At 52.6% G+C, this 16,415-nt stretch overlaps 1 protein-coding gene across 4 annotated transcripts in view; it reads right to left on the bottom strand.

Moving 5' to 3' along the window:
- The window catches only part of cdc42ep2 (CDC42 effector protein (Rho GTPase binding) 2), a 28,877-nt gene extending 14,681 nt beyond the window's left edge, over positions 1–14,196 (bottom strand). The window contains exon 1 of one of the 4 annotated variants that reach the window (XR_011182398.1): positions 13,742–13,828. Coding sequence is in view for 1 of the 4 variants with exons in the window: in XM_069180318.1 (XP_069036419.1) it covers positions 13,747–14,161 (415 nt within the window). In the remaining 3 variants the exon portion in view is untranslated. Of the gene's footprint in view, positions 1–2,311; positions 3,723–13,741 lie in introns of those variants that run through there. The other 3 variants (XR_011182397.1, XM_069180318.1, XM_069180319.1) reach the window with 3 other exon arrangements.
- Between the last annotated feature and the right edge of the window lie 2,219 nt (positions 14,197–16,415).

Below are 16,415 nucleotides of genomic sequence, written 5' to 3'. Positions count from 1 at the left end.
ACACTATTTGGGTGCTATTTATGACAGACGGGGCTTGAGGAAAGCTCTAAGCATCATCAAAGACCCCACACACCCCAGCTACAGACTGTATGACCCTCTACCCTCTGGAACAAGGTCCCAGAGCATTCGGGCCCGGAGTACCAGACTCGGAGACAGTTTCGACCCCCGAACACTATCAAACTATTCAACTCCCAGCCTCTCTCGCCTACGATCTGAACCCTCACAGTGCCTTCTCTCTCACCAAAAAACTCAAACACACACTGAAATCTACCTCCACCTCACACTTCAAGAAGCTCACTCTCCATAATTTTTCAATCCATTAATCTCATCCTGTTGATACATGTTTTTGCACATCTGATGTTGTTTTGCACACTGCCTGTTGTCTCTGTCTTTATTATACAATTGTATTGTTGTTTTTTTTGTCCTACTTATCGTCCGAGAGCTAGCTAAATAGCATTTCGTTACACCATATACCTCTGTATGAGTATAATGACAATAAACGGGAACTTGAACACATAGCAGCTCCACTCACATTGAGTTTTATTCCATTTCAAAAAAACGCAAGCTCACTTTTGTGATTTTTGTGATTCTTGTGAGCTCGCAGAACAGACACTGCATCGCCGTACTGTTGTGCATTGGATAAATCAACTTTGATCTGATTTGATCCCGCTGGTTACTGTAGATATTACCCTACCGCCTGTTAGCCTAACATTTTTTCTTCCCCCTCTAAGAAAATGTTCATGAATGGTACACGGGCAGCGCTGAAAATAATTTCCCGTCTAATTCCCCGCCCGAAACCAATTCTATAAAGCAGTCACTTCGCTAAATACCCCTGGCCAATGTGATGACTACTCAGAAATAACTACTAATAGCACATCATATCAAGATCGGTCTTCACAAGCGGCATATTCACACTTAAACAGGGCTCAGGATCTGTGCCTGTGGCTGGGAGGTTGCCGGTTCAAATCCAGCAGCCGGCAGAGGAATCCTACTCCGCTGGGCCCCTGAGCCAGACCCTTCACCCCAGCTGCTCTAGGGGTGCTGTATAAATGGCTGACCCTGCGCTCTGACCCCCAGCTTCTCTCTCCCTGTCTGTGTGTCTCCTGGAGAGCAAGCTGGGGTCTGTGAAAAGACACATCCCTAATGCAAGAAATTGAATAGGGGTAATAAAGCAACATTATTACATCACATTAAACGATGCCGATTTTCCACCTTTTCGCACGGACACATCTTGCATATTTCACATAGGAAGTGAGCTACGTCTCACCTCTTAACGCATCTTAACAGTTCCGATTCATGCGTGACACAGGTATCCTGTATTGCAACAACAGCAAAAAAGGATGAAGACGTATGATCCGCGTGTTACCTGAAGCAAGCTGTTCCCCAGATTACAATCTCACGCACCTTGATTAAAATCGTGAACCCGGGCGACTTGATCAGCTCTGAATTAACCGACTTCAAGCGTCTCGCTCCTACCCATGCGTGCAGAGTTTCACGCCGGCGTTTTAAAGATCGGTCTCCCTCAGGTGTGTGTCGAAACACTTCTCTCTGATGATCGTGACCTCCTTTTTTTTTTTTTTGGTCAATGGGAGTAGCTGTTGAGGGATTCAAAATGGATCAAAACCTTCAGCGCGTCTCTCTCTCTCTGTCCCCAGACGCGCAACTGGGTTGGATCTCCGCAGGCACACCTGCGTGGAGCCGAATTTCCTGAAATAGGGACAGGAGAGACGCCCATTTCGAATCCCGATCATCGATTTGGGAGCTGAAACGGCCTTCAAATACGCCTCAAAACCTTTAGTCGCTGGACGCCAGTCAGTCCCCTAGGACAGCATGGTAGGGACGAGTTCATATACTCGCCTTCCCACGGAGATGAACGGAGGTTCACCTGAACTGAATTCCTTTCCCCTCGATTCCAAAAAAAAAAGATGGAGATCCGGTTAATCATTTCTCCCAGGGAAACGCTTTTTGGTCTGGGAAGCGAGGGAGAGAGGGAGAAAGAGAGATTGCGGGCTATGATGTCCGCGGCTCCCCGGCTCGAACTCGGCGTGTTTCGGCACCAAGTCCGGCGGCCGAGCCGGGCCCTGTTCGGCTCTCACCTGAGCCGGACCGAGATCCGGAGGGAAGTGACCTGCTTCGTCGGGAAACAACCAACGAAACGGACAACTAGAAGCAACGTTCATGGGGGGGACTTCTGGGACCGTGGTTCTGGCAACACGCAGAGCCCCGGTTTCATTCCACTCGTGTTTTTTTTTCCCCACCCCTCACCCCACCAAATAATTTCCAAACGAAGCGTAATAATATCTGCAGTTACCTGAGAAGGAGGAGGGTGCACCTCAGCCGACCGGTGTCCGCCGCGATTCCGCGCAGGTAGCCTTCATCGATGCACCCTTGGGTGGGTGGGTGGGTGTGTGTGTGGGGTGGGTTTAAAACCTCACGAGTGTCCCGCAGCGCCGAGACCGCGTGAAACCTGCCCCCCTCCTCCCTTTTCCGCGGTGGTCGTGTGCTGTGGCTAAATTATACGAACCTCGAACCTGACACCAGCTCCCCTGATCACCAGTGCTGACCAGCCGAATCGGAGCTGTACTTTGACAGTCTGTCTCTCTCTCTCGCTTCGCCCTTCGAGTGACAGTGTGGGCGAGTTCGCCGCAAACCCCGGAGCCGGATTCCAGCCGCCGTCTGGAGCCGCTGCGTTGCTTACGGAGTTTTAAGCTTCGAGGCAGCGTCACTATCTAGGAAGGTTTAGACCCTTAAAAATGCCCCCCCTCCCCCTTTAACCGGGGGGGAGGGACAGATCTGGGTTGGACACACACCCGTCCATCTCGGGACACACACACACACACGGATCTGTGCCGGTTTCCCCCAGGAGTTCACTCCGAAGGGACCCCTTCTGAACACGCGGGACATGCAAACTCCACACAGACAGACAGGTTGCCGGTTCGAATCCCACAGCCGGCAGAGGAATCCTACTCCGCTGGGCCCCTGAGCCAGGCCCTTCACCCCCTAGCTGTTCCAGGGGTGCCGTATAAATGACCGACCCTGCGCTCTGACCCCCAGCTTCTCTCTCCCTGTCTGTGTGTCTCCTGGAGAGCAAGCTGGGGTCTGAGAAAAGACACACCCCTCATGCAAGAAACTGTATAAGGCCGATAAAGTGATCTGATCTTATAACATGTACCCATCCCGATCCCGGGATTCCTGACCGCGGTTTCCCGGGCTCCGGGAGGCTCGCTTGTTTCTTCCTGAAACGCTGGAAACTCCTGCAGGAACATTCAGATCCGGGCTGGTATCTCACCCCGCCGGGTCGCTGAGCCGTTCCAACAGCGCCGTTAGCGTCCGCTGACACACGGGCGGACGCGTTTCCAGAAAAATAAAACACACACACACACTCACACTCACACCAACGAAATATCTCGGTCGTTTCCAGGGAAAACAAAACACGACAACAATGTTGCCGGATACTGATGCCAACATTCCCAAGGATTTCTGGCACACGTCTCTCGGAGGCATTACGTAGGGGAAAAAAAAAGATTCCCGATGAAGTCAGTTTTTTTCTTTTCCTCGGAATCGTGATAAGTTTTGATCCTGCGTTCAGAAGGTACCAGCTACAAAAATTCTTCAGTAAACACTCTCTACTTTTGTTTTCTAGAGTTAACGGCAGCCGTATCACTCTGGAACTCCCCACTGGAGACTCAGCAGGGGGGAGCCTGGCCAGTACCTGGAGGGGAGACTCCTGGGAAAGCTGAGGCTGCTGCTGGAAGAGGTGTTAGTGGGGCCAGCAGGGGGCGCTCACCCTGCGGTCTGTGTGGGTCCTGATGCCCCAGTATAGTGACGGGGGACACTATACCGTAAACAGGCGCCGTCCTTCGGATGAGACGTCAAACCGAGGTCCTGACTCTCTGTGGTCATTAAAAATCCCAGGGCGTTTCTCGAGAAGAGTAGGGGTGTTACCCCGGTGTCCTGGCCAAATTCCCCCCCTGGCCTTTACCCATCATGGCCTCCTAATAACCCCCCTCTCTGATTATTAACTACCCTGAGAGCATACTTGCAAACAGACGGCAGAGGAAGAGGGCCACTGTTAAGTGCCATTAGAATCGAAAAGAGCAGGTCTGCACAAAGAGTGGTAGGTGTCTGGGACAAGCCACCCTGCAATGCTGTTGAAGAGGACTTGGATTTCTTGGATCAAAAGGCTACGATTGATGCAGTAAGATAAATAATTCACCCATCCATCCATTTCCTAACTTCCTTATCCAGTTCAGAGTTACAGGGGAACCCGAGTTGTAGCAACCGGCGGGAGGCGGGGTACGCCCTGGACAGGACACCAGTCCATCACAGGACGCGCACTTGCACCGGGGCCAGTTCTCCCAGAAACCAATTCACCTCTCGGCACGTCTGTGTTCTGTAGGAGGAAACTCATGAGAACAAAGGGAGAACATGCAAACTCCACACAGACATCAACTTTGGTCTGCAATGAACGCAGGGCCCCGGCACTGTGAGGCAACAACGCTCACTACTGCACCACTGTCAGTGCCCGATTTCCCATGAGGCACTGCAGGCACAGAGCTTAGGGGCCTAGGGAACGTCGAGGGGCCCCACGAAGGAGGGACACGCTAGCGACTCACGAGACACGAGCTGGAACAGCGTGCTTGCGATCGGCTCTGGGGGCTCCAGATCAATAATCACATGCTCTCTAGAGACTGTTCTGGAAACTAGAGGTACCGAAGTGACTTGCGATCGGCTCTAGGGGCTCCAGATCAATAATCACATGCTCTCTAGAGGCTGTTCTAGAAACTAGAGGTACCGAAGTGACTTGCGATCGGCTCTAGGGGCTCCAGATCAATAATCCTGCACTCTCTAGAGACTGTTCTAGAAACTAGAGGTATAGAAGTGACTTGCGATTGGCTCTAGGGGCTCCAGATCAATAATCACACACTCTCTAGCGACTGTTCTAGAAACTAGAGGTACCGAAGTGACTTGCGATCGGCTCTAGGGGCTCCAGATCAATAATCACACGCTCTCTAGAGGCTGTTCTAGAAACTAGAGGTACCGAAATGATTTGCGATCGGCTCTAGGTGCTCCAGATCAATAATCACACGCTCTCTAGAGGCTGTTCTAGAAACTAGAGGTACCGAAGTGACTTACGATCGGCTCTAGGGGCTCCAGATCAATAATCACACGCTCTCTAGAGACTGTTCTAGAAACTAGGGGTCTCGCAGTGACGGGCGCTCGGCTCGCCCCATCAATCACAGGGTTCGGCCATGAAGAACAGTTTCAAGGGCGTCACGTCAATCGACGTCACTCCATCGGCGTTCACCCCCTCTTTGTGCACGTTTCGGAGTGACAGTGCCCCCTCAATCGGTCTACGCACCCCCACAATCCGGCCCTGGGCCGCCGTGCTGCCCTCTGGGAGTTCAGTCTGTTCTTCGGGCCTCGCTAACACACACGCAGCCGGCGCAGCCCCTGTCTCCCGGCTCTTCCCCGGAGGAAGAAAGCTGTGGACGCCCTCCTTTTGAGGAGCAGCCCACCTGGGAGAGCCTGGGAAAGGGCAAGAGGCTGGAGAAGGCTCACAGAATACTGAGCCTACCCCCTCCAAACCTGTGGCTGAGGATCTGCGCCTGTGGCTGGGAGGTTGCCAGTTCGAATCCAGCAGCCGGCAGAGGAAGCCTACTCCGTGGGGGCCCCTGAGCGAGGCCCTTCACCCCAGCTGCTCTAGGGGCGCCGTATAAATGCCTGACCCTGCGCTCTGACCCCCCAGCTTCTCTCTCCCTGTCTGTGTGTCTCCTGGAGAGCAAGCTGGGGTCTGTGAAAAGACACATCCCTAATGCAAGACATTGTATAGGGCCGATAAAGTGATCTGATTAAGGACAGGAGGAGACAAATGAGGTTTGAACCCATCCAGGTCTGGCTGTGATGGGACTGGTTTCGTTACTTAGAATAAGAAAAGCTTTCGGGTCCGAGACTAAATTAGGGTGGGGGGGAGCATGGTTGGCGGAGGGGTTAACACTGCTGGCTTCTGTGGCGCCCAGGGTTTGATTCTGGCCCTGGGGTGCTGTCTGTGTGGAGTTTGCATGTTCCCCCCGTTGGCCTGTGGGAGGAACAAAGGGAGGTGAGCTGGCTTCTGGGAAAACTGGCCCTGGCCTGAGTGAGCGAGTGTGTGTGTCTGTGTCTCTGTGTGCCCTGTGATGGACTGGCGTCCTGCCCAGGGCGTATCCTGCCTTGTGCCCACTGCTTGCTGGGATAGGTTCCGCCTTCCCCCTCTGCACTTTTCAGTTCTTTCCAGAAGTTAAAATACGTTTGATTGCCAAGAGGACAGGAAGGAGGTGGAGCAGGAAGACATGGCGAGGAACCTGACCAGCGCTGGATCAGCGATTCAGTTTAAGGCTGCCCTCAACGGGAAGCAGCATTTCCAAGAAAATAGCAAAATACAGCCCTGAATATTGGTATCTGCCTGCAGTTTCCAGGGCTCAGACTGCATTTTCATGTTCCGGCAAACTGCCCTGAAGGAACAGGTGATGCAATAGCATCTGAAATTATTCAAATAGAGGGGATCTGAGGAAAAGGGGACGGTTCGTTGAAATTCAGAGGTAAAAAGCACGAATATGGAAACAAGCCTGATCACAAATGCCTGTTCCGACATCTGAAGGATTCAAATGCGATTCTGGCTGGCACACCGCTAGCCTCAGGGGGGAAAAAGGCTACAGGCCCCACCAGTCCCAGTCACACGATGCTTCAGCTTTCCAACTGGTAACAGAACCGATCTTTCGCTGAATCAGAACGTGCTTGTTTGGGGTTTTTTTGGGGACAAATGGTGGCACAGTCGTCTGCATTGGTGCCTCACAGCGCTGGGGGCCCCTGGGTTCAATGCCGGACTTGGGGGGTGCTGTCTGTGTGGAGTTTGCATGTTCCTCCTTGGTCGCTGTGGGTTGCTTCCCAAGACATGTTGGTGGTGGCATTGAGGCTCAGGATCTGCGCCTGAGGCTGGGAGGTTGCCGGTTCGAATCCCGCGGCCGGCAGAGGAATCCTATTCCGTTGGGGCCCCTGAGCCAGGCCCTTCACCCCCCAGCTGCTGCAGGGGCGCCGTATAAATGGCCGACCCTGCGCTCTGACCCCCAGCTTCTCTCTCCCTGTCTGTGTCTCTCCTGGAGAGCAAGCTGGGGTCTGTGAAAAGACACATTCCTGATGCAAGAAGTTGTATAGGGCCGATAAAGTGATCTGATCTTAATTGGCTTCTGGGAAAAGTGGCCCTGCTGCGATTAAGTGTGTATTTGTGTCTGTGTCAGAGTGTGCTCTACGATAGACTGGCGTCCTGTCCAGGGTGTTTCCTGGCACTGATTGCTGGGATAGGCTCTGGCTCTGTATCCTGTACTGGATAAAGCGCTTAGGAAACGCCTGGAGGGATGATCCCCACTTGTGTTCTACTCCACCCCTGCCAGTATGGAATTACCAGCTGTCTGGCCTGGTGTATCCTGTCTCACCCCGGGAGAAACGTGAGAGCTACAGCCCTGCTCCTCCAGCCCGAGGCACTGGGGGCGAGGCAGGACCTGTGCATAACTCTGCCACGCTGACAGAGCCTCACCTGCTCAGATCTCTGCAGGTCAGCAAGGTGGAGCCTGGTCAAGATCTTCAAAAAAAATGTCATGCTGTCAGATTGTCAGCAGGTGGTGCCTCTGGACCACATTTTGTTTTTTCTTTCAGAACCAGTCATAGACCGTTCTAGTTCCAGGTACACGGGAGTGGGGGTTTGGGTAGTAATGATAATAATAATTGCTTACACTTATAAAGCGCTGTTCTGGACACTCCACTTTACAGGTAATGGGGATCCCCTCCATGCGCCAGAACGCTCCCCAGAGATCAGAGAGTCAGGACCTCGGTTTGACGTCTCATCCGAAGGACGGCGCCTGTTTACAGTCTAGTGTCCCCCGTCACTATACTGGGGCATCAGGACCCACACGAGCCGCAGGGTGAGCGCCCCCTGCTGGCCCCACTCACACCTCTTCCAGCAGCAGCCTCGGCTTTCCCAGGAGTCTCCCCTCCAGGTACTGGTCAGGCTCCCACCTGCTGAGTCTCCAGTGGGGCTGCCAGCGGTGATATGGCTGCCAGCCAGTACATCATGTCCAGATTTTTAAGAGCCTTTCTCCTTCTTGTGGCTGTTTGTAGTCTGACATCCACAGGCTAAAGAAACAGCTCTTTTTGCTCCCAGCAGCGCTCCAGAGGATGACATCGAGGGCGCTATCATTTTAGAGTTTGCCTGATGGCAAGGGGGACGCGCCTTTTAGCCTTTTAGGCCGCGGGGGGTTGAACACCAAAAAACTCTGATGAAAAGGGAGAAGAAATAGATCAGGGAGTCACTCTGGACCTCTGCTCTGCCCCCTGTGGCTCACAGCCAGCCTCGGCCCACTTCCTGTAGCTGCCCTGGGGATGTGGAAGTGAGAGAGTCTGTGGAGCCCTCATGGAAAGCAATATTTCTGCAGGCCCTGCACAACTCAGCAAGCGATGGGCACAGGGCGGGCTACACCCTGGGTGGGACGCCTGTCAGCCGCGGAACCCACCCACACGCACCCGCTCGCACCAGGGCCGGGTTTCCCAGCAGCCAATTCGCCCACCTTTGTGGACGGCGGGGGAAAAACTGGAGGAAACCCACTGGAGAGAACATGCAGACTCCACCCAGAAGGTATTGTCATTGTCTTATCCTGCTCTCTCCTCTGTGTGCTTGTTTTTTTTTTCTTACTGTAAAGCCACTTTTAAAAGTACTGTATAAAATAAAAATGATGATGATGGCAATTATTATTAATATTATTATTATGCCTGCAGCCATATCGCCCTGCAGTTCACTGCTGGCAGACTCAGCAGGTGGGAGCCTGGTCAGTACCCTGAGGGGAGACTCCTGGGAAAGCTGAGGCTGCTGCTGGAAGAGGTGTTAGTGGGGCCAGCAGGGGGCGCTCACCCTGCGGTCCGTGTGGGTCCTGATGCCCCAGTATAGTGACGGGGACACTAGACTGTAAACAGGCGCCGTCCTTCGGATGAGAATTAGAACCGAGGTCCTGACTCTCTGGGGTCATTAAAAACCCCAGGGCGTTTCTCGAGAAGAGTAGGGGTGTTACCCCGGTGTCCTGGCCAAATTTCCCCCCTGGCCTTGACCCATCATGGCCTCCTAATAACCCCCCTCTCTGAACTGGCTCCATCACTCTGCTCTCCTCCCCACTGAGAGCTGGGGTGTGGGGAGCGGACTGGCGCCTCATCCAGGTGGGGGTAAACACTGCTGGGGGTGGAGGGGATCCCCATGACCTGTACAGAGCTCTGAGTGGAGGGTCCAGAAAGGCGCAATATAAGTGTAAGCAATTATTATTATTATTATTATTATATGGTCTCGGGAATCTGCCCTGGAGGGGGAAGAAACACTTCCAAAGTGAGGCCCAAAGTTCCAAACCGGGCGGGAAAACGTTAACGAAAGAGGGAGGGCGGCATCCATGTTCCCTAAAAACCCGTCCAAACTAATGTTTCAATGAGAAAAATACATCTTTGGAGGAACATGCCAGAGAAACCGAAGTGTGAGCAATTATTATTATTATTTAACCGCAGAACTCGAATACCTGTAACCAGCTCTCGTGTGTTTGGGCTTGTTTTGAGGGACTCATATCTTCCACAAAGTGAATCATTTCAGTAGTCCGCTGTAAAAGACCTTCAGGGGCAACTGGATGTGTCTAAACAGGAATTAGAACCGGCCCAGGTCAGAACACAAGTCACCGGACCCCCACGCTGGGGAGAGCCCTGATCTGGAACGTCTTCCACGTTTGTTTGTTAGCCCCAGCTGCAACCCTTGATGCTGTCTGAATTGACCCAACAATCGAGCCCCCTAGAGGGAGAGGCCAGGTTTGCTACTACTTTACAGTCCTCGGGGATCATGGGTTGTAGCACCTGCTGCAGCTTTCCTACTACGAGTTCTTTGGACCGGGTTTGTCAACTTCCACTAAGGGAAGTATAGCAAGTAGGACATATGATGTTCCTTGAACAGTAATTAATAATAATAATAATTGCTTACACTTATATAGCGCCTTTTCTGGACACCCCACTCAAAGCGCTTTACAGGTAATGGGGATCCCCTCCACCACTACCAATGTGCAGCCCCACCTGGATGATGCGACGGCAGCCATAGTGAACCAGAACACTCCCCACACATCAGCTATCAGTGGGGAGGAGAGCAGAGTAATGAAGCCAATTCATAGATGGGGATTATTAGGAGGCCATGATTGGTAAAGGCCGATGGGGAAATTTGGCCAGGATGCCGGGGTAACACCCCTACTCTTCTCGAGAGACGCCCTGGGATTTTTAATGACCACAGAGAGTCAGGACCTCGGTTTGACGTCTCATCCAAAGGACGGCGCCTGTTTACAGTATAGTGTCCCCATCACTACACTGGGGCATTAGGACCCACATGAGCCGCAGGGTGAGCGCCCCCTGCTGGCCCCACCAACGCCCTAATGAGAAGATTGCGCATTTCTGTACATCCATTGATCCGGGTTCAAGTCTCCAACACAAACCCCACCCTTGTACCCCTGAGGTGCTCTGCCCTCAGCACAGCTTTATCAACGGTGCCCGGAAGGAGGCGCCAAAGGACTGAAAATGTTCCACAAGATCCAATTTAATGAGAATTCAATTAGAACGAATAATATCTCCTTTAATAATAATGAAATATTATGGCTGATGTGTCTGTGGCTTTTGGCTTAATGACGCCAACAGAGGGGCACAATGGTGGCACAGTGATTGGCCTCTTAGTGCTGGGACCCCCGAGTTCAATTTCAGACCCGGGCTGCTGTATGGGTGGAGTCTGCATGTTCTCTTCATGTTTGCAGGGGTTTCCACCCACAGTCCAAAGACATGCTGTGGGGTTAACTGGCTTCTGGGAAACCTGACCCTGGTCCGAGTGTGTGTCTGTGTCTGTGCACCATGAGGGACTGGCATCCCCTACAGGGGGTACCCCACCCTGCGCCTATCGCTTGTTGCTCGTGTTGTCCCCCATGACCCTGAATTGGATAAAGTGGTCATGAGATAGGTGAACAGGATCAACTGAGCTCTTCAGATGGCTGCTTCTTCAGAGACCTGGAAAACCTGGAGACACAGCGCCCCCTCCTGGACCAGGAGGGTATACATTGATGTACGTTGCAAAGGAACAAGTAATACTGTAGGTGTATTCCCTGCTGCAAAGAGAAGAGAGAAAACACAACGTTTCTGCTGTGAAGCCTTCTTCAGGTGTGAGCAAGGTATTGATGTACGTGGCCTTACAAAGCCTGCACATTTTGATCAGGAACATGAACGCGAACCCAGTTCAGCCGATAAATACCGGCCAGTTAAAACAAGCAAGTCTCCTGTCCCATCTTGCCTGAAATATCCCCTTGAGCCTTTCTGGAGTTTCAGTATTTCTGGCTGAATGCATGTAGGTCAGAACTGCAGTTGTGTGAAAAGGTGTGCATGTGTAAATCCTTCAGGAATTTAATATTTCGCTGAGTTATGCAACTAAGCCCCAGGATCATGCATGTTTATTAAACCATCTGTATCTACCTACAACAGGCCCTTTTAACGAGGGAGAGGGGAACCGAAATTAAACCCGAGTAATTCCATGTCTAAAGTGAGCTCTTCACCAGAGGTTAGGCTTTTTGAGGTCTGAGGAGAAAAATGTTTTTCTGCTGTGTTTCCTCAGCTGTCGGGATTAACAGTGCACTACTCTGGAACAACATGAGATCTGCTCTGTGGAGAAGTAAACTTGCCTGCATTTAAACCCAGGGAAAAATGCTGAGAAAACAGACCTTAAGTAACAACAATCCAGACTCTTAGCCTTTTTCCCCCCTCTCTGTTTTTGAATACCCTGGTTTGAAACACCACCCATCACTGAGTTTATCTAGGAAAGCGATCTGGGAGTACATTAAGTTAGGCATGTTTATTTGTCCTATACTTTTATCTAAATTGACTTACAGAACGAGCGCTGTAGTGGCGTTTGGGCCCTGGGTGCACTTTCTGGGGTCTATCTGTGGGGAGTTTGCATGTTCTCTCTGCATTCAGGCTTGGTGTCCTCCGGGTGTTCCAGTTTCCTCCCACAGTTAAAAGATTGTCAGTGTGTGCCCTGTGATGGACAGGCGTCTTATAATTATATAATTGCTTACACTTATATAGCGCTTTTCTGGACAATCCACTCAAAGCGCTTTACAGGTCATGGGGATCCCCATCCACCCCCAGCAGTGTGTACCCCCACCTGGATGAGGCGCCAGAACGCTCCCCACACCCCAGCTCTCAGTGGGGAGGAGAGCAGAGCGATGGAGCCAGTTCAGAGAGGGGGGTTATTAGGAGGCCATGATGGGAACAGGCCAGGGGGGAAATTTGGCCAGGACACTGGGGTAAGACCCCTACTCTTCTCGAGAAACGCCCTGGGGTTTTTAATGACCACAGAGAGTCAGGACCTCGGTTTGATGTCTCATCCGAAGGACGGCGCCTGTTTACAGTCTAGTGTCCCCCGTCACTATACTGGGGCATCAGGACCCACACAGACCGCAGGGTGAGCGCCCCCTGCTGGCCCCACTAACACCTCTTCCAGCAGCAGCCTCAGCTTTCCCAGGAGTCTCCCCTCCAGGTACTGGCCAGGCTCCCACCTGCTGAGTCTCCAGTGGGGCTGCCAGTGGGGAGCTGCAAGGTGATATAACTGCTGGCAAATGCCCTGCTATTGTGATGGGGGACACCAATCTGTACAATAATAATAATAATAATAATAATAATAATAATAATAATAATAATAATAATAATAATAATAATAATGTACTACAACATTGTGACACACAGTGCTTTCAGATCAGCAGATCGGGTTATGAAAGACTTCACTGAATATCCTTCCACAAAGCTTTTGTATAAAGGTGGTTTCTGAAACATAAACGAGAAATCTGGTCCAGCTACACCGCTACTCTTATCATTCACAGAGTTTCAGAGGAGTGAGGAGGCGATGAGGGGACCGGACCCCAGGAACCAGAAGCTCAGAAAACACACATCTTCTGTACCTCGAGTTTGATAGCGAGTTCGAACCAGTCCCGACCACAAAAACACAACAACTTTCGAGCGCGTCGCCCTGACAACTGGGGAGGGGGGGGACAACAAAAACACCGGGTCGGGGGGGACCCCGAAACCGGTGCCCAGACACCCCCCCCCTTCCTCTCCCGCGGGTGACAAAGCGCGTCAGGAACCGGTTTCGTTACAAAGCGCGTCAGGAACCGGTTTCGCCAGCGCCGGAGTCGAAAAGAAAGCCAACCAACAACAACAACAACCAAAAATGACCGTGAAAAAAGGAGTTTGAGGTTCTCGAAGGCTTTCTGACGAGGGGGAACCGAAGTGAGAGGAGGAGAGCGCGGTTAATTTCACAATTTCTCGGCGCGTCGCCCAGTGGCGTCGCCGTCACCGCGGCGCTGTGTCCGGTTACCGGACCTCCGGGGGATACAGCTGCCGGCCCCCTCCGCGGCTCTTTTAACTACGGTCAGAGGGGAAGGGAGGCGTGTGGACTTGCGATGGAAGTCCACACGCAGAAGTTCTGCTATTCCTCCATCTCTCCCCCCCTAACGCGCATAACCGGGACAACACGGGTCACCGGGAGAGAGAAACAGAAAAACGGCATTAAAACGCACCCCCCCACACACACACACTTTGAATTGAAACGGCGATTAAACAGAGGAAAGTTCTGATGACGATCTCGGAAAAAAAACAGCTACTCACGCACCTTACTGGTTAGCAGAAGCGCGGCCGTGACCTCCTGCGCGGTCTGTCTGGTCCGTATCGATAGCGTGAGGACGCGGATCAATGCGACTCTTCTAGTGGCGTCTCTCCCACCCCCCCTGACACCCCCCCTCACCCACCCCGGGCGCTTGAAACGGTCGCTTGGGAACCAGCTATTGTCCGGGCTCTCCCCGGGGAGGGGGGGTGAGGGGGGGCGAGCGAGGGCCGAGGGCCCCGCCGGAGGGGAGACATCAATGCGCTTTGTGTGGAGCCCGCCCCGCAACCGGCTCTCCCTGGACGTGGATGTGGACAGGAGAGGGGGTGTGGGGGGGTCCGAGCTGTTCCCGATGCCCCGCGGGGTCAGTCCTCTCCGTTTCTCGCTGTAACGACGAGACGTTTCGATGGCAGCGCGCACCCGTTTCATAACCAGGCAGCTGACGTTTCTGTTGTTGTTGTTGGGGGCTGAGAGGGGAGGGCGGGCGGTGACACCCCAGAACTCTCTAAAGGAAGTAAAAACAGTCCCTAACGGGAGGGGTTTAGGGCCGCACAGTGGCGCACGCGCAGCTGCCTCACAGCCCTGGGGTCCCGGCTCCCAATTTCAGACCTGGGGGTGCTGTCTGGGGGGAGTTTGCACGTTCTCCCCTATGTTCACCTGGGTTTCCCCCCACAGTCTGGTGGGTTAATTGGTTACTGGGATAATCTGGCCCTGGTGTGAGTGTGAGTGCGTCTCGTCTTTTCCTGTGATGGACTGGCGTCCTGTCTGGGGTGTACCCTGCCTTGTGCCTGTTGCATGCTGGGATAGATCTCCCCCACCACGTGACCTTGCACTGGATAAAGGAATTTGAAAATGGAGGGATGGATGTTACATAGAGCCGTACACCCACCCGTTCAGTTTCCGATGTATTTCTACGGAGGGAACTCTCCAGGTCTACCCACTCCTGGAGGATTCAAGGTGGCAAGAAACGGCAGTAGAAAATGAGCTGAAATATCTTTCTTTAAAAGGGAGCCACTACTCTTTATTTTTCGGTTTCGGGGTCAGAAGGAATCGGCGCTGATGAAGGCATTTCAAACCACCAGAACAGGAAAAAGGAGACTGGAACATGTGAAAACTCCCATTTACACCACAAACTAGAGGAAAGCCGCAGGTCTGTGCTTCAGAACGAGGCAGCAGGACTTCAAGTGAGGTGGAGCGGCCCTGTGACCCTGTAAACAAGCAGGCTTGTGAGTCCAGCTCTTCTAATCCAGTAGAAATACTGCTCTCCTCTCCCAGACGGTTTCACTGGCAAATACTGCTCACTGGTTAACTCTGCCTGCGGATCACGCTGGAACATTTCTGCTTTGAAATGTCTGCTGCACAACCTGGACTTATTGACTTATACTTGCAGCCATATCGCCCTGCAGCTCCCCACTGGCAGCCCCACTGGAGACTCAGCAGGTGGGAGCCTGGTCAGTACCTGGAGGGGGAGACTCCTGGGAAAAAAAACTTATAGGAAAGAGTAGGGGTGTTACCCCGGTGTCCTGGCCAAATTCCCCCCCCCTGGCCTTTACCCATCATGGCCTCCTAATAACCCCCCTCTCTGAACTGGCTCCATCACTCTGCTCTCCTCCCCACTGAGAGCTGGGGTGTGGGGAGCGGACTGGCGCCTCATCCAGGTGGGGGTACACACTGCTGGGGGTGGAGGGGATCCCCAGGACCTGGAAAGAGCTCTGAGTGGAGGGTCCAGAAAAGCACTATAGAAGTTTCAGCAATTATTAATTATAGTTATTATTACATCAGAGGGCTCTGTGGCTAAGGATCTGCATCTGTGGCTGGAAGGAATCCCGCGGCCGGCAGAGGAATCCTACTCCGCTGGGCCCCTGAGCAAGGCCCTTCACCCCAGCTGCTCCAGGGGCGCCGTATAAACGGCCGACCCTGCGCTCTGACCCCCAGCTTCTCTCTCCCTGTCTGTGTGTCTCCTGGAGAGCAAGCTGGGGTCTGTGAAAAGACACATCCCTAATGCAAGAAATTGTATAGGGCCGATAAAGTGATCTTATCCTACATTAGTCATAACAGGGACTAGTGAGCAGGAAGGGCCACTTCACATCACAATTCTCATGAACTCTCAACAAGATGGAGCCTTACAGCACTTTCCCAAAGTTTACAATTTTGTGCTCAATTCAAAACCCGTCAATCTTTTCTATAAACATCAATGAATTGATTTTGCTACCGGCATTTAATAAGAGGTCTGAGAAACTGGGTCAGCAGGTTAAAGGGAAGAGACGTCTGTTGTCTGTATCAAGTACAGCGTTTGGGGAAGGGTGCTTCCTTTGCAAGGCGCTATATGGAGAAAAAAAAAAGCTGGAGACGCGTGGGCGCTGTGAGCCGAGGAAGGAATTTTCAGGCCAAAAAAGGGGCTTTCAGCTGCAGGAAGCGGGGGGGAAACAAATCGGTGTCGCACCGCAGCTCCTGGCAAGCTTAACTCACCCAGTGCGACACAGATAAACCTCCCCCCCCGACTCCTGCCTGGTGCTGCTGGCTCACCCTGTTTGATAGGCTCGGTTTAAAACACAGACTGGATCTGGCTCAAGGCCGGGAGAAGTTGAGAGAGGATCAACACGCTCATAAAAAGTGCGATTTCTCCATGGTCACTCCCTTCTGCGACCCTGAAATTTAAGGGTGTTACTCAGAGCCCGTAATC

Source organism: Lepisosteus oculatus, chromosome 18 (genome assembly GCF_040954835.1).
Source record: "Lepisosteus oculatus isolate fLepOcu1 chromosome 18, fLepOcu1.hap2, whole genome shotgun sequence".
NCBI classification, from domain to species: Eukaryota; Metazoa; Chordata; class Actinopteri; order Semionotiformes; family Lepisosteidae; genus Lepisosteus; species Lepisosteus oculatus.
This window is presented reverse-complemented; position numbering and strand designations above follow the sequence as displayed.